Source organism: Aulonocara sp. 'chitande type north' Nkhata Bay, linkage group LG16 (assembly GCF_057382095.1).
Source record: "Aulonocara sp. 'chitande type north' Nkhata Bay isolate Kocher_YH1m ecotype deep benthic linkage group LG16, A_spYH_male_GT1.1, whole genome shotgun sequence".
NCBI classification, from domain to species: Eukaryota; Metazoa; Chordata; class Actinopteri; order Cichliformes; family Cichlidae; genus Aulonocara; species Aulonocara sp. 'chitande type north' Nkhata Bay.
The window spans coordinates 22,554,296-22,576,239 of record NC_141359.1 but is presented as its reverse complement, the minus strand read 5'-3'; the positions used below and the strand labels follow the sequence as shown (position 1 = coordinate 22,576,239).

General features: G+C 39.1%; 3 protein-coding genes across 5 annotated transcripts in view; 1 reads left to right on the top strand and 2 right to left on the bottom strand.

Moving 5' to 3' along the window:
* Positions 1 to 546: 546 nt before the first annotated feature.
* Positions 547 to 6,984, bottom strand: LOC147311500 (ankyrin repeat and SOCS box protein 9-like). The gene is made up of 8 exons (XM_086267371.1): positions 6,849 to 6,984; positions 6,613 to 6,769; positions 6,390 to 6,469; positions 6,072 to 6,179; positions 5,472 to 5,622; positions 5,191 to 5,325; positions 1,408 to 1,599; positions 547 to 1,307 (listed from the first exon to the last, which is right to left on the bottom strand). The coding sequence occupies exons 2-8, from the start codon at positions 6,692 to 6,694 to the stop codon at positions 1,117 to 1,119; spliced, it is 939 nt and encodes a 312-aa protein (XP_086123497.1). The 5' UTR covers positions 6,695 to 6,769; positions 6,849 to 6,984; the 3' UTR covers positions 547 to 1,116.
* Positions 6,985 to 10,023: 3,039 nt separating this feature from the next.
* On the top strand, positions 10,024 to 20,938 carry gpr143 (G protein-coupled receptor 143). Its single transcript, XM_086266127.1, has 9 exons — positions 10,024 to 10,416; positions 12,619 to 12,728; positions 13,037 to 13,131; positions 13,531 to 13,623; positions 13,951 to 14,060; positions 14,155 to 14,263; positions 15,991 to 16,108; positions 16,195 to 16,450; positions 19,123 to 20,938. The coding sequence occupies exons 1-9, from the start codon at positions 10,161 to 10,163 to the stop codon at positions 19,224 to 19,226; spliced, it is 1,251 nt and encodes a 416-aa protein (XP_086122253.1). The 5' UTR covers positions 10,024 to 10,160; the 3' UTR covers positions 19,227 to 20,938.
* Positions 19,733 to 21,944, bottom strand: part of tbl1x (transducin beta like 1 X-linked) — a 35,025-nt gene continuing 32,813 nt past the window's right edge. For all 3 annotated transcript variants that reach the window (XM_086266125.1, XM_086266126.1, XM_086266124.1), the window contains one exon: positions 19,733 to 21,886. In XM_086266125.1, coding sequence (XP_086122251.1) covers positions 21,860 to 21,886 — 27 coding nt within the window. In that variant the 3' untranslated portion in view covers positions 19,733 to 21,859. The remainder of the gene's footprint in view (positions 21,887 to 21,944) is intronic.

Sequence of the window (21,944 nt, the reverse complement as noted above, 5' to 3'; positions counted from 1 at the left end):
CCCTCCTGTCTAATTCCAAACTGAGCTGTTCCTTTGATATAACCCTGTCCCTCTGGGTTACTCCCAATCAAAATCTTCAGCTCTGCTACCTCCTGTCTTTTTGTCAGCACCACTATCTCCAAACCATACATCATAGCAGGTCTCACTACCATCTTGTAAATGTTCACTTTCACTCTTGCTGCTTCCTTTCTGTCACAAATCACCCTTGACACTCGTCTCCACCCACTCCACCCTCCCTGCAGTCTCTTTTTCACCACACTCGTGCACTGTCGGTTATTTTGAAAGGTTGACCCCAGGTATTTAAACTCGTCTACCTCCACTGCCTCTACTCATTGCATCTTAAGGGAATAGCCATAAGTGGTGACCTTTAAGAAAAAGTCATTGCATTGTGTACAGTGTTGTTCTATCTTGATGCTCTTGTTCCCTCATAGAGCAACACAAGAAAAACAGAATCTTGCATCTTTACTATAGCATCTATAAAGGGCCCAGTTTTTTAGTCAGGTAGACAGAAGAGTATTGATTGTGTTTATGTAAAAATAGGCTTTACTGAAATGATGACATAAGATTAAATCACATGATAAACATAGGAAGTTCACTTTTTTCTGGGCTCGGGTATTTTAGTTTTATCCATTGTGCTTCTAATTATGTTGTTTTTCTGTTCAAATGTACTCTTTAAGAGTGCAACAGCTTTTTCAGTAAGTCATTAGTAAGATATCTTAACACTAGAATATTTGTCTTAAACTTGAGTAATAAAAAAGGTATGAACAGGAATCATTGCATTCAGTAGTGCGTTTTTATTTGCCTTACTATTAAGAGCAACACATTTCTAAGCGAAACATAAAATATCTATGAACAAAAACTTAAAGGAGTAAAAAAAAAGAGTTTTTTTAGTAGCCTAACGTCTGGTAGCTTGTGCGCATCATCCACCTGTATTAAACATCAAGACTAATTGATGTCTTTCCCATCCAGCCTCCCTTCCTGAGGGAAGCAACAAAGATATAGGATATCTTTCACTGAAAGTAATTCCGACATTGTGGTTCATCATCAACCAGGAGCACGGACGTTGTTGCCACCATGTAAGATTATACAAGTCTGCCCCCTATTGACCAAAAACTTTTAAGACTCAAAATCTGAAGTTGCAGGGTTGAGGAATTTCAGCGCATTAAGATCTCCCCTTGGGTCTGATTGGTAGAGCAGATACTCTATCAGTTCTGTGGGTAACTGAAGGTCACAAATCGCACCCAGCCTCTTGTTGCCCACAGCTTTCCTGATGTGTAGTCGGCACAGCTGCATTAGAGGAGACACTCCTGGGGACACTCAGGGGAGAAGCATGAGCCGTTATAGATGGTTAGCTTCTTGCTGCGCCACCAGCCCAGTGCAAAGTCTTGAGTGCAAAGTCTCGACTACCTCCTGCTTGTTTCAGAAGTCTCTCTGTAAGGCTGTTGGGCGGAGCGAGGTCCAGTGGCTGCCTGCCCTCTGAGTTCCTAAGGAAGAGATCCGCCCCATGTTCAAGCAGGACGGATGTCAACTCAGGGCTGGACTGACGGGCGGCCATGTGCAGAGGCGAGTCCCCAGACACGCTGCTGTTCACATTTGCACCTGAAGAAAAGAAAAGGCCAAATATGATGTCCCCACATTACATGAAATAAAGCTTTTGTTGTGGTTCAGGTAAAGGTTTTCTTTGTTAGAACAGTTGAACAACCCAAGTCAGGAAAAAACTGCTGTATTTTAATTTACAAGAATAAGGACAAGGAGTCCTGCAAAAGATGCTAAGAGTCTCCAAGCCTGGGATTACATGAAAAAACACAAAACCTGAAGCCACAAGAGGACTGTGGTTTCTTAGCGCAACATGCAAGGTAGCTTGTGAAAGTACATGCAAATATACAGAGTAGATCTACTGTCTTAAAAGCCATGTTGGTACAAGAAATATTGATATGATTTGGGTTTGTTTACCACACACTGAGGTTTGAAGTACTGATGATATTTTTGCAAGACATCTTCACTTTAGTGCCTGAAACCTTTGCGCAGCACCATAGCATGGCACATATTTCCATGTTATATACCTTTCTTGTTATTAAAATCCAGCCTCTACATTACCTGTACTGCTATTGTGTGTAATGTTTATGATATTACAAGAGTTTCTAAAGTAGCCCCTGCAGCTAGCCTCCACCAAACAGGTCTAATAAGATAATTAATTCTCTGCTCTATAAACCCAATCTTCAACCCCTACTAATGCTGGCTCATGTGATGTTGTGTGTAGGGGTTTATCTAATTTTCCACAGCTCTGTCTGCAGCCACAAAGGGTTTTATACGCAAGTTTTTGTACGCTTCTCTCAATAAAATATTGAACACTAGACTTGCACTCTGAATATCGCACAATGGAGCACCACTGTTGATTTTGACTGTGTAATTATTGCTGGGGATTTTAACATTCATGTGGACAACCCTCAGGACAAAGGGACTAAAGACCTGAGTAACACTCTGGGCAACTTTGGGCTGACTCAGCATGTAACAGAGGCCACACATAATAGAGGACACACTCTTGACCTACTGATCTCCAAAGGCCTGAGCATTTCAAAGGTTACTGTGTCTGATGTGGGCCTGTCTGATCATTACTGTGTTTTCTTTGAAAGTAAAATCTCAGCCCACACAAATATATCAACAACAGTGATCACAAAACGGTGTATAACTGAACACAGTAGTGCAATTTTTAACCAGGTCTTCCCATTAACACCTGACCTGCCCAGAGGGTCAGTCAATGAGCTCGTCAATAGCTTCAATGCTAACATGTTAAATGTAATGGACACTATTGCTCCCATTAAGGTGAAGGTTATCTCTGGAAGGAAAAAGTCTCCATGGAGAAACTCCACACTGGTGAAAAATGAAAAAAGAGAGTGTAGGAAAGCTGAGCGCAGATGGAGAAAAACAAACCTCCAGGTTCATTATGATATTTATAAAGAGAAACTTCACAATTATAATTTACAACTGAGGAATGCAAGGAGGTCCTACTTCTCTGACATCATCACTAAAAACAGCCATAATGCTCGGGTCTTATTTTCTACAGTTGACAGGCTAACAAACCCTCCTCTGTCAGTGGCAGCTGAACTTCATTCGACCATGGCCTGCAATGACTTTGCCAAATTCTTCACTGAAAAAATCCAAAAAATTAGACAAGCAATTGGTACATCAACAGCAGATCCAGGATATGTACTGTGTCCACCAAAAAACTGTTTAAACACCATGAAACAGTTTCAACCTATTAACAGCAAAGACCTGGAGGACATCTTAGGTCAACTGAACTCCTCCTCCTGCTGTTTAGAAGTCCTGCCAACAAGTTTTTTCAAAAAGGTCTCAAAGACTTTAGAGTCAGACCTGTTACAGATCGTCAACTTTTCTTTATTATCAGGTGTGTTTCCAGAATCACTAAAAACTGCTGTAATCAAACCTATACTGAAAAAGGACAATCTTGACAAGACACAAATGAACAACTACAGGCCGATCTCAAATCTCCCGTTTTTAAGTAAGATCATTGAAAAAGCAGTTTCTCAACAGCTCAGTTACTTCTTAAAACAGAATAATTGCTACGATGCCTTCCAGTCAGGTTTTAGACAGAACCACAGCACTGAAACTGCTCTGACCAAAGTGTTTAATGACATATGTCTGAATACAGACAGTGGAAAAATGTCAGTCCTAGTTTTACTGGATCTCAGTGCAGCATTTGATACAGTTGACCACAACATATTACTCAAACGACTGGAGAACTGGACAGGTCTTTCAGGAACTGTACTAAACTGGTTCAAAACATACGTAGAAAACAGGAAATACTTTGTATCAATAGGTAACTTCACATCTGAGCAGACAAGTATCACATGTGGAGTTCCCCAAGGTTCCATCTTGGGACCCCTTCTGTTTAACATCTACATGCTCCCACTGGCACAGATTATAAACAACAACAAAATAAACTATCACAGCTATGCAGATGACACACAAATATATATCACAATGTCACCAGGAGACCGAGGCCCTGTACAGGCTCTTGGTAAATGCATTGAGGAAATCAATGACTGGTTGTGCCACAATTTTCTCCAGCTAAACAAAAACAAAACTGAGGTAATAGTCTTTGGCGCCAAAGAAAAACGATTACAGGTCACCAGAGAACTTCAATCTATACATCTAAAAACCACAAACCAGGCGAGAAATTTGGGTGTAGTGATGGATGCAGACCTAAACTTAGAAAAACACATTAAGACAATAACAAAGTCAGCTTACTATCACCTCAAGAATATATCAAGGATAAAAGATCTGATGTCTCAACAGGACCTGGAAAAACTAGTCCATGCATTCATCTTTAGTAGGCTTGATTACTGTAACAGCATCTTTACAGGTCTACCTAAAAAATCAGTCAGACAACTACAGCTCATTCAGAACTCTGCTGCTCGAGTCCTCACTAAGACCAAAAAAGTGGACCACATCAGTCCAGCTCTGAGGTCCTTACACTGGCTGCCTGTCCGTCAGAGGATAGACTTTAAAGTTCTGATGCTGGCCTATAAAGCTCTGAATGGTTTAGGACCAAAATACATCAATGACCTCCTGACCCAGTATGAACCCTCCAGATCCCTCAGGTCATCTGGATCCGGTCTTTTATCAGTTCCCAGAGTCAGAACCAGACACGGAGAAGCTGCATTCAGCTTTTATGCTCCTTATATCTGGAACAAACTCCCAGAAAGCCTCAGATCAGCTGAAACACTCAGTTTATTTAAATCCAGGTTGAAGACTCACCTGTTCTCAGCTGCATTTGAATAAAGCACCAAATCCACACTTTAAGCTTAAATTTCAAAACTTACATTTAACTACTGATTTTATCTACTGTTCTGATTTTATCTGTTTTGATTTTATATACTGTTGTTTGTTTGTTTGTCTGTTTGTTAATTAGTTAGTTAGTTTATTTGCTTGTTTTATTCAATTTTAAATCATGCTTTTTATTTGTTCTTGTTTCTAATGTCTCTGTAAAGCACTTTGAATCACCTTGTTGTTGAATTGTGCTATACAAATAAACTTGCCTTGCCTTGCCTTGCCTTGCCACTCTCTTTTTGCCATTGAAAAGGTCTCAAAGTCTTCCACCAACTGATAAGATATTGGAAGAATGGATATTCTTTTAGCAATAAAAGTTCAAATGAGAAGCTTTCTTACCCAGCTGCAATAGTTTCCTCACGGTGCTCAGATGCTGATTGGAGCAGGCAATCTGGAGAGGGGTTCCTAACTCGTCAACATGCTGATCCACATCTGCTCCGTACTGAACAAGAGGTTCAATGCACTCAGGATGACCTAGGGAGAGGAAACAGAAATCACCACAATGATAAGAAATGTTCTTGAAAGGTTCTGCTGTAAAAATCTGCTTTTGCCTGCCATTCAAGAGATTTTGGGACTTCTGCCAGGATAGATTTTTCACATATCTGAGTCTGACCTCGAACCTTTTGTTGCAGCTATATGAATTGGAGAACTGGACTGGCTGGTCCCCAGGGAAGCAGCTCCATGTTGAAGAAGCAGCGATACACAGGTCACGTGCCCCTGAGCACATGCTTCTGTCAGGGCAGTTTTTCCATCCACAGTTGAGCTGTTTACCTGATGCATGGCGATATAGCAATAAGGTTAACAATGAATAAAAAAATCACTAAAAATATTTACACATGTTTTGGTTTGTTTAGTTACGTATTCTTACTGTCTTAGAAGGACTGTGACTACATAATTTCTTCAGGGATCATTAAAAATTTCTGACTCTGATTCTCATTCTGATAACGGTGGTTGGACAAATTTGGCTTTATATCAGCTGATGTTTGTTTGTTAATGAGTTATTGTCCATGCACGACCGTGGCTGTGTATTCAGTTAAAATCTTACTGCAGTCTCCCATCAATAAGTTAATATTGGCAATAATTGACATGGTTGTTTTGGGAACGAACTGTGAGTCTCTTTCAAGCAAAAACTGACAGCATACCGTCTTAAATTTGAGATTCTCATGAATTCAGCCAAAAACCACAAATAAACCAACACCACATGATGATGCTTTACTGACATTTGCACCGTTTTCCATCAGAAGCTTGGCACAAGCCGTGTGACCTTGTGTACACGCCCCATGAAGGGGTGAGGCCATATCCAGAGTGTTCAGATTTACACATGCACCCTGTGAACAAAACACAGCACATATAGAGTCATTGAGGTAGATGCACATGGCAACTTTTGGAAAGCAAGCTGCCATATGAGGACACAGTTGCCTTATTAAAGGTTTCACATCATAGTGAGAAACACATGGTTATTTAACATCTAATATTATGGGAAGGCAACTTTTTTTTCCCCTTTTAGCACAACTTACAATATTCAGTTAAAACTCTACCTGATCAATGAGCTTTTGCAGGGTGAGGAGACGTCCGTTAAAGGCTGCTTCGTGAATTGGAGACCAGTCTGATTCAACATCTTTGTGCAGACAAATAAAATAGTTATTTAACTTAGAAACCTACCTGCATAGGTACATGAATACATTAGAAGACCGGATGAAAGTCTCTGCATAAAGCAGTAAATAGAGCCCAGCTGCAGTGTGAGCTTGCACTGTTACTCACCACTCATCAAAGGGTTTGAGAAACAAACAGTTCCACTTTGACACGTAGGGTCTCGCGGAGTGTTTTTCTGTCCAGCAGACATAACTCACAGTGTGGGTTCAAAAGCTCCTCTGTGGCCCGGTTGTCTTTCGCCACAGCCTTTGGAACCTAAACTGAACTGTGTCCAACTAGGAGTTAAATATATTTTGTCCTCATTTGTTTTTGTTTTGATCTTTTTCAGTAGATATGTGACTGACCTTGGTTCTGTCAGTGTTATTTCCTGTCACACAAAGTGTTTGCCATTCAGGAAGCAGGCTAGTTTCAAGCAGCAGTTTTAGTCTCAGCCAATGGAGGTGCAGAAAACGAGAGAAAGACGCCTGTTGAGCAGGTCTGTAGTTTGTGTGTAATATGACACTGTACCTCCACACCCATCCTCTCCAGCAGGAAACATGGGCGGCGCTGGGGGAGGGGGTTTCTGGCGTTTTAACTTTAATAAAGGGAAATTAATATTCGGTGTTTATTATAAAGTTGTGCCCCCCTCAGAAAAATATTATGCATCATTGATTTAAAAACTTGGAGGCAAGAGTGACTTTCTACATTTAAAGAATTTGATCTTCATGCAGTATATTGTTTCCAGTTATCGGATATAATAAGCTCTTTAAAATTATGCCCAGATTTTATGACTTTGGTTACATTTTCTTGAAAATTGTTACTTGACATAAAGCGCTCACTTTGTTGCAACTGGTTTGTTAAAAGTAGCTCTAATCATTTTTGAAAGTTTTCTTCAGCAATAACGCTTCATGCCATGGTATATTATTGGATTTTCTGAGGTCCTTTGATATTTGTGGGATATTTGTGGGATGATGCTGTGGCTGCTTTATGAGTCTGCGGTGACCAGTGCCATCTGCTGCGCTGTGGTATGCTGAGGCAGCAGACTGAGAGTAACAAGCATCAGACAGACTCAACAAACTGATCCACAAAGCCCAGTAATGTTGTGGGTGTGGAGCTTGACTTTTTGATGGTGGTGTTAGAAAGGAGGATGTTGTCCCGGTTTGCTTACCACATAACATCACAGGAAATCATTCCTACCTGTGGCCATCAGTCTTTACAACTTCACCCTGTGACACAGTTTTTTTATTCTATATAGTATTTTTACGAAATAATTACAGTCATTGCACATGTGACATGAGACACAGAGAGCAAAGGAAAGCAGCAAAATGGTACCAAAGACTTTCATACACTCTGCAATCTCATTTTTATTTCTGGGGATGGCCAACAGTTTCAGAGGAAGGAAGTCACGTGGAGAGAAGCTCAAAATATAATACACACACAGACTTTCCTGCTAAGGATTTCATTCCTCCACTGTGGCTTTACACAGCTGACTGTTGGTTGTTGATGTTTTAATGGTTCAGACCTCGTGCATTAGAACCTTTGACTTGGCAAAACTTTGTTTGACATGAGTCGGTGTCCTGCTGACCTTTCCTTTAATTTAGCACACCCACGGGTCCATTTTCCATTCTAGAGTTGCCTCTACTGTTCATGTATAAATTGCTTAACACCTTTTCTTACCCAAAAGCAACCTTCTTTTTAAAATTTCTTACCTAATATTATTTACATTACAGCTGAAAAGTAAATGCATTTGGACCTGGACACAGTAAATGTGCTGCTTAATTATTACTGGTCTGTGTCCTGTGTGAATTACAGAAAATAAAATCTGTAATCAATCATGGTAGCAGCTAATTCATTTAAAATATTTATTAAAATGTATTTTGCATAATGTAAGAATTGCATATTACATCAGCTCAATTCTTTAGAGCTATAGAATATATGCAGACCAGCAGAGGGCAGTCACAGAGAGCAGATGTTCAAAGCAAATCAATACTGTAATTGTATTCCTATGGGAGCTGTTAATCTCTGGCAAAAGGCTACACACTCGCTGTACAATTGACTTTGTGCCTTGTCAGGGAAAGGTGCATATGGATTAGAAAAGCTCTTTACAAACTGAATGAATGCCTTCTCTGTATTTCAGAATAATGAAGGCCCTTGATGCTTTGTTCCCCAAATAAATCTGCTTCAAATGACCACCAGTTTTCTCAGATCTCAGGCCAGGCAAGCAGATCCAGCAGCTATGACCTCTCCTGTATTTGGACTTCATACAAGACTCAGCTAACCCATGCAAGCACAGTGCACCACATGTCAGCTTTTCTGTCTGGAGTCTAAGAAATGGGTTGAAACCATTTAGACCCAAGCTTTCCGTGCTCGTGGATCACGTTTAAACAGGGCATAGTGCAGATACGACTCGATTTGACTAGGAAAAATGTAAACAAATAGATAAACTCAAAGCACGTAGGTTTAGTTGTTTACTGATCACTTGGTACAGCTCACCAGAGGACCATTCACAGCTCACCAAAAGGTGGAGGAGTCCCAGTTTATGCATGCAGACATGAAGGGGTTTGCATTACCTCCAGGAGGAGGGCATAGATCTTCTGCCTTTACAGAGAACACTTCTTAATCACGTGTTGTGCCAAAAAGCAACTAACAACAAGTGGTTTCCTGTATTTGCCTAAAAACTGATGTAAGTGACTTGTTGGTCAAACATATCTATGATGAATGATATCAAGTCATTCTGAGCCAGAAAGAGAATTCAAGTCACAAGGTAGAAGCTGCAGTCGGTTTTTCGGCAAAGAGACTTTTATATATCCTTTATTCATCTGGGTAAAAACTGTCATTAACATTAAAAATGTCTTTTTCAAAAGAGCTCTGGCTGAGAGGGCAGCAGAAAGATCAACAAATACAACATCACGGTTTTATGAAGATATTTTAAATGGCCATAGAGGCCTGAATTGATTATAATGCGGGTACAATAACGCAGAGCCATAAAGATATTTACAAATGGGACATTTCTTTGTTAACACTGTTTAAAAATTCAATGGACTACAGTCCGTTTAACAAAATAAGCAAATATATTACACATAAAAACGCACAGAAACATCAGAAATCACTTTTTGGCACAACACCTGTCCGGCTTGAAACCTTCAGCTGTCCAAGAGACTGACAGAGATTAAATGTTTGGGGATGTCTGTGTGGTATTTCACGTCCTGTGTAAAAAAGTACTATTTCTCTAATGAACGGAATTAGTCATGCAAAGGGGTTAACAGCAGAAATGGGGACTAATTGGTTGATTTACATATATTTTTATACACTAATGTAAATATAATATAATAAGATCATAATATTGTGATGTTTTGTGCATTTGCGGGCTTTTCTGTAAATCGTTTAAACTGATACATAAATACACAGAGTACTGTGATGAAGCCACCCCTTTTAAGACCTTTTAAGACCTTTTCAAACAACGGCGCTTTGTCGGATTCTTGCTTTGTGTGACACAGTTAAGCTACAACTGCAGGGATTAAATGGAAGCACATGATGATTCAACCCCGTGATTTCTCAGTTGGGTCATGGACTCAGTCATTTCCTCTCATTTTCTTTTCTTTGTCTTCTTTCTTCTGGCACGGTAGTTCATTTTCTTCCTTTCTCTTTCTCCGCGCTGCTTTTTCCTTCAGTCCATCATGGCATCTCCGCGGATGGAGACTTTCTGCTGCCCGAACCGAGACGCGGCGACAGAGTTTGTGGTCACTTTTCAGCCCGTCTTATTCGGCGCTTTAAGTCTGGGAAGCGCGGCTTTAAGCCTCTTATTCGCTATTTTACAAATTCTACCAAAACGCAAAGGATACAGAAGACTCGGGCAGTATCCTCTGCCAAGGCCTGCGTCCTCCTCGCGGATATTGTTCATCATCAGTATATGTGACATATTGGGATGCACAGGTAGAGAAGAAACTGCTGGCATTGACCTACTTTTTCTCTTCATAGTTGAGGCAAAGAGCGAGTTAGTTTTCGCAGCGTGGTTTTGCTTGCTGGATCTAATTACGCACGCACATACTTTCCTTTTAACCCGTTTGTTGCACTGCATTGCATAGGTGCAACTATGAGAAATGTGTCTGTTAAAAGAAAAGTGTGAGATTTAATCTGCAATAGTCGATGCTACATATATTTTTACAAGATAAAATGTGTGCCCAGGGTCATGAATTCAATTAAAATCAAAAGAACGAATCGGGATCCTCTCATGTGAGTGATGAAATAACTCAGAAGATGCTGCACTTTTACTTGGCCTAGATTGATTGGAATGCGGCGGATTTCTCAAAGTCACACAGGGATGACACGATAATCTTTCCAAATACAAATGTAAAAAAATTAAATGTAAATAAAAACAGTATTTAGTATGATTGTTTAGATTATTTCATATGTATTTTTGTTGAAATCCTTATCTGTGAGAAAGCAATTATTGGATTTTGAAAATTGTTTAGATTTTGAATTTGATGCCTTTTTTTTTTTAGATGAGTGACAGCGGGCCAGTTTCCTTCACATACTCTTTCACCAAATATTATTTACTGATGTTTGAGAAAATGCAGGGTTTGGTTTGACATTGTCTTGCTGAAATAAGTAAGGCCTTATAAGGTCTTTCCAGTGCCTGCATGTGAATCTTTCATCACTAAATAGGCCTTCACAGAACGGTTAGTAGAGCATGATTGCATGGTATGCAACAGTGAGTTTTCCACTTCACCTATGCCCATCTTAAGTGAGCGTGACCCAGAGTTGGCACCAGTGTTTCTGGATCTTGTATGTATTTTTCCCCCTTTGCATTGTAGAGGTTCAGCTCACATTTGTGAATGCAGCAATAAACTGTGCTGTTGGCCAGTGGTTAAAGTTAGTGTTAATGTCCAAGTCACTATTTAGTTCTTTGAAAGCTTGTTTTTGACATTCATAAATTGAAATTTTGTGCTATGATCTCAAATTGTTGACTTAGTAACTCAAAATGTAGACTTGTGGTTGGCTCTTTTTTATGGCTAAAATAAGCTTCCACAGTTTCTTGGGATTTCAACTATTCAGTATAGTTTTTGACTTTGTTGAATCGAGTAGTCTGCATCTTCTGAATCTTTGATGCTATTGCATACTGTAAAGAATGCAACCATATTCTTTGAATTTTTATATTGAGAAATGTTATTCTTGTAGGCAGTCTATCAAAGAGTGGCAAACCCCTCCTGAGATGCTCTCTGAGTACTTATGATGTTGCTAATTAATAGAGTGAGCAGATATCAACAAAGTAAATGTGGGCCAAACACTGTTTGTCTGGAACAAAGTGGGACTCATTAACAATGCTGGAAAGTGGTCAAGTGTATTATATTTTAACATTTCAAACTCACTGGTATTTGAGCTGCTGTTGAGTCTGGTAACAGTCTTTGGGTTTCAGAAGGAGTGCAAACAAAGAGAAAAACTTTATATCTCAGTATTGTTTTATTCTCTTTTCCATCATATTTGCCAACATCTGCAAAACCTGTGATTTTCTGGTGACTTGTAACTTTCACTGATGGCATGTCCATTCAAATCCAGAATGGACATGTCATTAAAGCTTTAACGTTTAACCTTTTCATTTAAACAAAGGTTTTAAATGTTTTAAATTGTATACATTAATTTCTTTAACTTAAATTGTACACAGCATCCCAACCTCTTTTTTTTTCTAAATGGGTTGATTTCTGTGTACTTGGTGCCCATGGAGATTCATGCACCGCTGCAGGGTAGCAGCTTGAAACCCGCTGATGACACAGATTAAAATGAAATACAGAACAGTAATAAAGATTCTGGGAGTGCTTCCATTGTTCCATTCGGCAGTGAAGCTAGGAAGTTTCATGGAGGAAATGGAAACACCCTTATAAAACACACCTGGTGGGCGTTAATATTTCCACATTGTAAAATAACTCTTGAAAGGACGCTGCCACTTAAATCTAATTAGTCAAAGCACTTAATAATAAAAGCTGAAAATAATAAATCTGTGGTGTTTTAAAAGTAATGAAACCCACACCAAGTTTACATCTCCTGGTAATGTTTTCGCCTTAATTATATTTGCTTGCAAAGCGGGATTTCCTCCTCAGCAGCTACAATTAAATATCATGCACTGTTTCCTTCTTGCAGGTGTCATTGTAAGATCATCTGTGTGGCTAGGTCTGCCAAACATCGTCGACCACATCTCAGTAGTCAACAACACTGATGTCTGGCCAGAAGTCTTCTGCGTAGGCAGCGCAGTATGTATTTTTTTGCAATAGTGAGATAGACTTATATATGCCTTGATAACACAGATGTTGAAAGCAGAGATGTGTAGTTATTAAGACAAAAGGATAGCAATAACTTTTACATTAGAAAAATTATTATAGAAAAATACACTTAGATTTGTTCGTTCCAATAATATTCACTTCACGCACAGAAGAGGTCATTTTGTTTAATGCATCATCACACATGACACAAATAGCTGATAAGCCAAGTAAACAACACATCTTTATCAGTTATTATGATCTGTAAAATAAGTGTAAGGCATGCAATTTATGTGTTGCAGATGTGGATCCAGTTGTTTTTTAGCGCTTCTTTCTGGTGGACCTTTTGTTATGCGGTTGACGTCTTCCTGGTGGTGAAAACATCTGCGGGAATCAGGTTCCCCCCACCTCACCTTCCATTCGCAATTCATTATCACCTTAGCTTCTCCTCTGATAGGATGCAAGTTGAAGCAGTATATTTTTACCAAGCAGAGTGTGAAACATTTTTCTCTCACAATGCTCAACTGCCACCTGTATTTTTATATTTTGGTTTTCACAAGATAAAACTGGTTTGAATCAACTCTTTTATTCTAAACTAAAGGTGCAGGTTTCCATGCTGTCTATTGTTGCTATAGTCTGAGTTTTACAAGCCTCTCGTACTTCTCTCCCCACTCAGTCTTATTCAATTGCATTTTGTACAACAAATAAATGGGGGAAAATATCCTCAAGATAAAGAACGACAACACGTAGTGTGAGCTTGGTCTCATGACTTTGGTTTTTTCTTCTCCCCCAACAGCACCATTATACTCTACCACATGATTACATGGGGCCTGGCTGTGCTGCTGTGTGTTGAAGGAGTGGCCATGCTGTACTATCCATCTATTTCTGAGTAAGATACCACTGACTGCTGTCCTGCTGACAGGCACATTTAAGCATCCGTTGGTGGAAAAATAGAAAATTAACATTTTCGTGTTCACATATTAACAGCCACAATAACATAACAGCAGAGAACTTATCAAACATATCAGTGGTTCTAACCATGTCTTAAAAAACGTCATTATTTCCATAGAAAAAGTCTGCTGTTGTATGGCTTTTATTAAGTGTTAAGTACAGCATTTTCTGACGTAGAGAAATATTACAATAATTCTGTTAACTATCACAAAGTTGATTTTTGATGCTGAATGAACTATTTCTCATGTTTTTTTTCTTCTCCCAGCTGTGAGCAGGGCCTCCAACATGCTATTCCTCACTATGTCACCACATACGCACCGATGCTGCTCGTTCTCATAGCCAACCCTGTGTTTTTTAATCGGACCGTATCTACTGGTGAGTTCCTCGCTCTCGAATTTCTCTGACAAATGCAACTTCTTACACATGTAAATGAGGGGAAATAAGATGCTTTCTCATCTCTCTCGCCTAGTGACATCTTTGCTGAAAGGACGACAAGGAATCTATACGGAAAATGAGAGGCGGCTGGCGAATGAGATAAAAATACGCTTCTTTAAAATTATGCTGGTGTTCTTTATTTGGTAAGTTAAGAACTAGTTTTGGGAAGGAAATAAGTGCTTCTTGCTATGTAGTAAATATAAATCTAGTGCTACGAGCCGGCAGCCTGTTAACATAGACAGAAAATGCACTGATAAGATGAAACAAAATGAATCTATCCACATGTTAAATCACCTTTGTTTGACCCATGAACCGCACCGTATAATACAGAAAAATCTCACTTGATTTCTGAGCTGAGTGAACACTTTGCTAAAGAGTTTCTGGTCTCGTTTGCTTTTTTCATGTCTCTTTTAACACAAAATAGCATCATTTTATAAAATCATGGTACTGTTTGGATTAAAAATGGACAATTATAGAGTGCAGCTGCCAAGTGGTTTAGAAGTTGTTACCATATCAGTGTGACGTGTCCTCAATTTCTCATTCAGCTCCACCTCTCAAACCTAACCCAGTTTCATGGTGACTATGTACAAAACAAAATGGCAAAGAGTCCACTGAACTTTAAGAACAACCTGAGTGTTTCCACTGTTGATTCAGTTCAATTCAATGTTATTATGGAGCATCAAATCACTAACAACAGCTGTTTCAAAGTAAAGATCCTACAATAATTGGGAGAAAGCCCCAACTCTCGAACGACACCCTGTGAATAACCTGTGAAGTTTATTCTGTGAAGTTTTGGTAGCTTGCTGGGCTGAAGCATCCAGGTGTGTGTAAACAATGCCACAATTCCCCAATAAATTCAAAATACAGACCCAATGCAATGCTCAGATTAATTGCAAACAACCCATTAGCTAGATATCGGACTCTACAGGCCTCATTTAGCATGGCAAATGTTCATGAACTCCTCTAAATATCATAATATTAAAATGTCTGTGAAATGAGTGAAATGTAAGGCCATCTGTCATACTGAAGTTTGGCTGAAAAAATCTAAAACAGAACAGTTAAAAAAGAAAAGTGTTGTGATGGCCCGGTCAAATTCCAGACGTCAGTGCTGAAATGCTGTGGCAACACATTAAGAGAGCTGTGCATAAACAAATGCCTACAAACCTCAATGAATTGAAGCAATGATGTAAAGAAGATGGGGTTGAAATTCCTCCACACTGATGTGAGAGACTGCAAAGGTCATACAGAAAACAATTACTTCAAGTTATTGTTGCTAAAGGTGTTTCTACAAGCTATTGAATCGTGGGGTGCACTTATTTTTCCACAGGACTGCATAAAATAATGAGAAACCTTTTTCCCATGACTGTATGCCTGTCTTTTATATACTGCCTAAGGTTTAACCGGTTTAAAAACCAGAATGTAAAAAACGTTGTAGTTTTATGGATGGGTGATCCAGACTAATTCTTTCCACTGACAGCAAATTATCAGTCTTGGCAAGTTTTTTGGCAACTTCACACTGTAAGAAAGGCCAGGTTATATTTCGGAGGCTAGGTCGAGAAATTATTAATCCAGTATTCTTTTAATAACTTAAATTTAACTGCATTAAATTTTGTGTTTATGAGGATGAACCTGAGGGCAAATTGATTTTTAAAACTCACACAGTCACAGAAACTAAAGCCAAGCCTGCTTAAAGATTTCAATATTTCAATTTCAGTAAACAGGCCAAAACATGCAAAACAATTATTTGTGATTTCAAACTTTTTATACCTAACCATTAGGTCTTTTCAATGATTTGTAAATAAGAAACATCATTAACATTTTAATGTTCTTGTAATAAGATGTGGGGGTTTTTTCTTCTCCGATGTTTTAGCTGGGTTCCCAACATCATTAATGAGAGCCTCCTCTTCTACCTGGAGATGCAGATAGACATCAGTGACAATAGTTTGAGGAATATCAGGAACACAGCGCTCATCACATGGTTTATCATGGTGGGTTTTAACAGGAAACCAGCGTACAGCACGCTACTTTAACCTGCATGCAATCCCTTGAAAACCTTTATATTCCACTCTTTCAGGGTATACTGAACCCCATGCAGGCTTTCCTTAACACCCTGGCCTTTCATGGCTGGACAGGCTTTGACATTGACTTCAGCCTGCAGCAGAGGAGGGAGCTGGTCTGGGACTCTGTCTCTACTTCAGCAGCTAACATGACTTCCCATAACCCTGTGGTGGGAACTACTCTGCTTTACCAGAGTCACGTCCAGGAATCACAGAAGAACATGATGGGAAACGGGCAACACCACTCTGATGCCATCAGCGTCCTCTCAGAAGGTAAACGGCATGTCAATGGTGGTAGCAGCTCGCCAGTATATCAGGGCTGGTGATGCTAAAAAGATATCAGCATCATATACTGTATGGGCTACCTCCCCTTAATATGAAGCACGGTTTAGTATTTTCTTTGAGATCTGAATACTGTTATGTTTTGTTTTGTCTTTTTTAAAAATAAATGAGCTTTATCAAGGTGTTGCAATGGCCTAGTCACAGTAGAGAGCCACTAAAGCAAACATAAAGCTCGCTGTGATTCATTTTAAATAGAATTTTATATTGTACTGCTGTACTGTAGCTGACGCTTACTGGGTGGAACCATGAATCATGTTGTGACGTTACGCAACACCCTCCACAATTGTCTTCATTTCTTCTTTTTGATTTGTACTGAATGCAACAGCAATGGGAAACTGCAGAGCACAGGAAGTTAAAAGATTTTCTGTGGAGAATGAACTAAAGTGATTAGAACTTTGCTGCTATCGCTCTGAATGTGTTGCTTTATTTATAGATGACTGACATGCTGTGTAATTTCATCAGCTGCAGTTTTTCAAGGTGCTACTCTGGTGCCAAGCTATCACACAGCGCATTAAGTGCAGATAATAAACAGAGAGCAGTGGAAGCCAATAAGAAAGAAAAACAGGTAGAATACATCACTCTGTCTGATACTGACTTTTAGCCAGGAAAAATAAGGAGATTAGATTCTGCATATATACTTTCAACAGCCACTTTATTAGGTACGCCTGTTTAACTGCTTGATGTAAATATCGAATCAACCAATCACATGACAGAAAATCAATACATTTAGGCATCCAGACATTATTAAGATGATATGCTGAAGTTCAAGCATCAGAATGGGGAAGAAAGGTGATTTAAGTAACTCTGAACACGGCATTATTGTAGGAGCCAAAGGGGTTGGTCTGAGTATTTCAGAAACTGCTGACCTTCTGGCATTTTCCCACACAACCATCTCTAGGGTTTAATGTCCAAAAGAGAGAAAATATTCAGTAAGCAGCACTTCTCTGTATGAAAATGCCTTCTTAATGCCAGCAGTCATAGAAGAGTGACTCCTTCAAGCTGATAGGGAGGGAACAGTAACTCAAAATAACTATGGCAGAAGAGAACACATCAAACCTGGAAGCAGAGGGGCTACCACAGCAGAAGAATAGACTTTGGTGCCACTCCTGTCAACTAAGAACAGGAAAGTGAGGCTACAGTTTGCAGAGGCTCACCACAATAGAAGATGTATTTTTAAATTTAAAAATAATGAAGTTGCCTGGTCTGATGATTCAGAAAAGCTGGGATTTGGCATGAACAACATGAAAGCATGGATCAATCCTAACTTGTATCAAAGCTCAGGTGATGTAATGGTGTGTGGCATATTTTTTTGTCACATTTTGCCCCCCTTATTATTCACTAAGCGTTTAAATGCCACAGCCTGCCCGAGTATTGTTGCTGACAATGTTCATCTGATCATGACCACAGTGTACCCATCTTCTCACGGTTGCCTCCATCCCCACGCTTCCTGTCAAGACTCAGATTTCTCAAACTGATTTCTCGAACACGACAAGGAGTTCACTGTACTCAAATGGCCTCCACAGTCACCAGATCTTAATCCAATAGAGCACCTTTGGGATCTGGTGGAACAGATTTGCATTATGGATGTGGCGCTAACAAATCTGCTGCAACTGTGCGATGCTATCATGGCAATATGAAGCAGAATCTGAGCGATGTTTCCAGCACCTTGTTGATTCCTTGCATGAAGAATTAAGGCAGCTCTGAAGGCAAGAGAGGGTCCAACCCCGTACAAGTGAGGCGTACCTAAAGCGTTCGATGTAGTATGCAGATTACATCGAAAAAAGAAAATGACGAGTTCATTCTTTGACTTTCCAGCAATGTATTTCACAAACACGTTTGCAACTTACTGTGACGCACTGCTTCACATCTGCTCTGTGATTCATTCTCTGCCACATGCGCTAAAAAAAGGATGTGAAAACTGCAAAAAGGAATTGAACCTGCTCTGCTGGACAAGCTGTGATAACACAATTTTCAATTTATGCTAAGCATCCATTAAGCTGCACCAGCTTATTAAAAAAATATATATAAATTGTATCAAGTACAGCAACACAAATTGGTCTATAATTTGACATCAGTGCATAATATAGCAGCAATTCTAACTTATAATTTGAAGAGATTATAACGCTATAGTCCCTCAAAAGCTGTTTTAAAGTTCAGCTAATTTTTCATTGTGAATATTCAAACTTTATATGCTGAGTCCTTTTGAATATCGTGGAAACAACTCCCAGTTATATCTATATGTACTGTAGCTCAACACTTATGTGCATTTGCAGCATATTCATGTTAATTTTATCCCTGAGTGACAATTGTGCACCGTACACCTCATGGACAAAATCCTTTCAGTGCTTTGTACCACCAGTGTCCCTGACATGTTAAGTATATTAAAAAATAAAGTTAATCTTTGAAAGAATATGTTTTTTCCCCCCATTCTTGTTTATAGACCATGTTTTTTTTTTTAATGCATTTAAAAACCACAAATCATCATTTCCACATTAAAAGCTGCATGGAAAGATATATGTTAACACAAATACGCAGTTTTGATAAGCTGAGTTGGTGTAATGCGCAGAAGCACCAAGTAATCTACCCCTATTTTGTCTTGCTAGGTTCAGAGCCTAGTACAGTTGAAATCCACATTTCCAGCGAGCTACAAGACTATGAGGATGTAGACGCAGACGGAGAATCCTTGGAGAACTCTGTGAGGCACTAACTGGGGTCGTCCACAAACCACCTTCCTCCACTTTGCTGCACCGCATTGCTTTTGTGGTCACTTTTTTTGTAGATGGTCTCCCATTAAGCCTTTGTTTTCCTGCTGAGATTTGAACTGGTCATGAGTTTCATTATTTGGTATGACAGACTAAGCCTCATTCCTGAGTCCAATCCTTTTTTTTTTTTTTTTTAAATCCCTTTCCATAAAAAGAAAAAAACAAAAGTGCTACGTTTCAGACCCATCAACTCAACAGTCCCAGAATGAACACGGCTGACCTTTAAAAGTACTTTAAGTGCTTGAAGAAGCATTTCTTCAAATTCTTTAAATTGCATACACTGATTTTGTGACAAGAATCATTTTCATTAAGCTGTAAAAGCCCCACAAAATGAAATAAGCTAAATAACTAATCTTAAAAGAAAGTTATTGTATTGCCAGGTGTCCATGTTGTATTTTTACACACATGTATTTCATGCTATATTAAATATCTAAATATCTTTTACACTTTTGACTCAAAAACCTTTCAATTTTTCCCCAAATCTACAACATGTTAATGAGCTCAAGAAAAAAGGGGGAAAACACACAATTCAAGACAAAGGCTTGAGTTCTGTTATCAAAATAGAGTAATTTATTTGAGACACTGAATGACTTCAATGTTTTTTTTTCTTGGAAACAGGTGACAGACCCTGGATCAGGGTGAAAAAGATAGTAGCCGTCACAGCGCTTATTCCATATTGGGCTCCTTAGCATGCCAAGAATGGCCACTGACCTACAGCCCAATGCTCAGTCTGACACAGACAATAATGGCTCTTAGCAAATTAAAAAAAAAAGTAGTCAAAAAAAAATTAAACACCCATTAGTATCCAATTGTGACATTAAAAAAAAAAACAAAAAAATAAAAACAAATAGTTGGACCTTGACTTTCAGCAAAATGTGATTTTTTTTCTGAGCCCACCGATACAAAAGTGCACTTCATGTTGCTCCTGCTGAAGCTGACAAAAAGTGAGACAAAAACAAATAAAATCAAACAATAAAATGAAATTTAAAAAAATATTAAAAGCTAAAAAGGCAAATCAAAGTGGTAGCAGGTTCGCTTGAAGATACTTTTACTTTACATCCAAGCAGGCAGACATACTGCTCACAACACATTTCAAGCTCAGCACACCTGAAAAAAAATTTAAACAACAGCAAGGCTTTTGCATAAAATCCACCTCCTGGTCAAATGATCAGAATTTTCAGTAGGCTGATCAGAGGAAAAGTGCCAGAGAGGAACCATGCTAATAATAAAACAAGCTGCAGAAACTTTCCTTGCTTGTCTGCTTGGCAGTTACAGGTTTGTGAGTCCCGTGATGACTTGTTTTACACACAAAACAGAAATAAAAGCAGCAGGCTAAGTAGGATAGTGATGACTGCTAAAATCTTTAACAAGAGAACTTCCCAAATGCAGATGATGCGGTGTACATTTCCTCCATGGCTTTTAGTGATCAGCAGAGAAGAACAACAATGCTCAAGCCATTTTCCTTGATGTTTTTTCTGTGATTCACTTAACGAAAAGTAAGCTCAATCAAATGGATACGACTGGCAGATTTCAGAAAGGCTGCAACATAAGAAGCTCATGAGATATGCACTTCATTTAAAGAGTGGTCTTGTCTTGAATTATCAGCAAAGATCTGATAGCTCTAGCCATTAAAAAGCCCCTACAGGATTGCAATAAAGTGTGCTGTATATAAACATATATACACAGTATATAAGTCTGTGTATGAATCTAATTTACATCTTTACATTCTTTAAATTTACATCTAGAGTGGCAGATAATTCTCTGTATAAAGCACACTTTTCACATCTTGTCCACAGAATGACGTTTTCTGACGACTGAATCGAACAGGTCATTTTTGGAAGTTAGGACAATTTCTTGGCAGGCCTTTCCTTTTGTGTTGTTGAACCTGATGTTAAAAAGGAGCTAAGAACTACCTCATAGCGGCACATTCAGTTTGATTTTCAAAAATCCATCTGTGGAAAATAGATACAAAAAAAGAAAAGACGGAGGAACAACGGAAAAAAGAAAAGAAAAGGAAGAATTACTCTTGAAACAAACGTTTCTCCACTGGGGAGAAATTAAGCACTGTGTCAACAGACAGCAGCAGTGCTTCAGTTTTCAGTATCAGCTACTTTCGTTGTGTTACTTCATTACGACATGAAGTTCCTCGCAATTTGTTTCCTCTCACAGCCAAACACCAGTGTCTCAATAACACTTTTGTCTTTATATATCTCGGCTCATCCGTGTTTCTACCCTCACAACCCGAAAACGGTGGACCAGTGGCCCGTGGGGATCGCAGCACTTCATCATAAGGAACCATTTTAATACATGGATGCACCCAGCGAGTTGTGTCCAGTCTAGGGGAATCTCTTAGCCAGCTTCCGCTATGTCTCAAACAGGCTTCTCATAAAATACACACATCGACTGGAGGGTGCGCTGAATTCAGTTGGAGTTAAAACCGCTGCAGTGATCTGGTTTTATTCCGGTGAGAGTTTTCATTCAGTTCACCTTTACAGCCTTTCTTGAGCAATGAGTGTGTGTTTGCTGATGGCAGGAGAAGGCATTTTTCTCCACAATCCAGGATTAATCATCAAGTGGGCTATTTTCGGAGATCGAGAACACAAACCTAGAATGTCAAAATAAATAAATAAAAATTAGATAGCTTTAATATTACATTTCAAGTC

Coding starts and splice junctions, on each gene's coding strand:
- gpr143 (XM_086266127.1), top strand. CDS start 10,161: ATGGCATCTCCGCGGATGGAGACTTTCTGCTGCCCGAACCGAGACGCG. Junction 10,417..12,618: donor TGACATATTGGGATGCACAG/GTAGAGAAGAAA, acceptor TCCTTCTTGCAG/GTGTCATTGTAAGATCATCT. Junction 12,729..13,036: donor TCTTCTGCGTAGGCAGCGCA/GTATGTATTTTT, acceptor TATGTGTTGCAG/ATGTGGATCCAGTTGTTTTT.
- LOC147311500 (XM_086267371.1), bottom strand. CDS start 6,694: ATGTCTGCTGGACAGAAAAACACTCCGCGAGACCCTACGTGTCAAAGT. Junction 5,623..6,071: donor TGATGGAAAACGGTGCAAAT/GTCAGTAAAGCA, acceptor GCCATGCATCAG/GTAAACAGCTCAACTGTGGA. Junction 1,308..1,407: donor ACTTCTGAAACAAGCAGGAG/GTAGTCGAGACT, acceptor GAGTGTCCCCAG/GAGTGTCTCCTCTAATGCAG.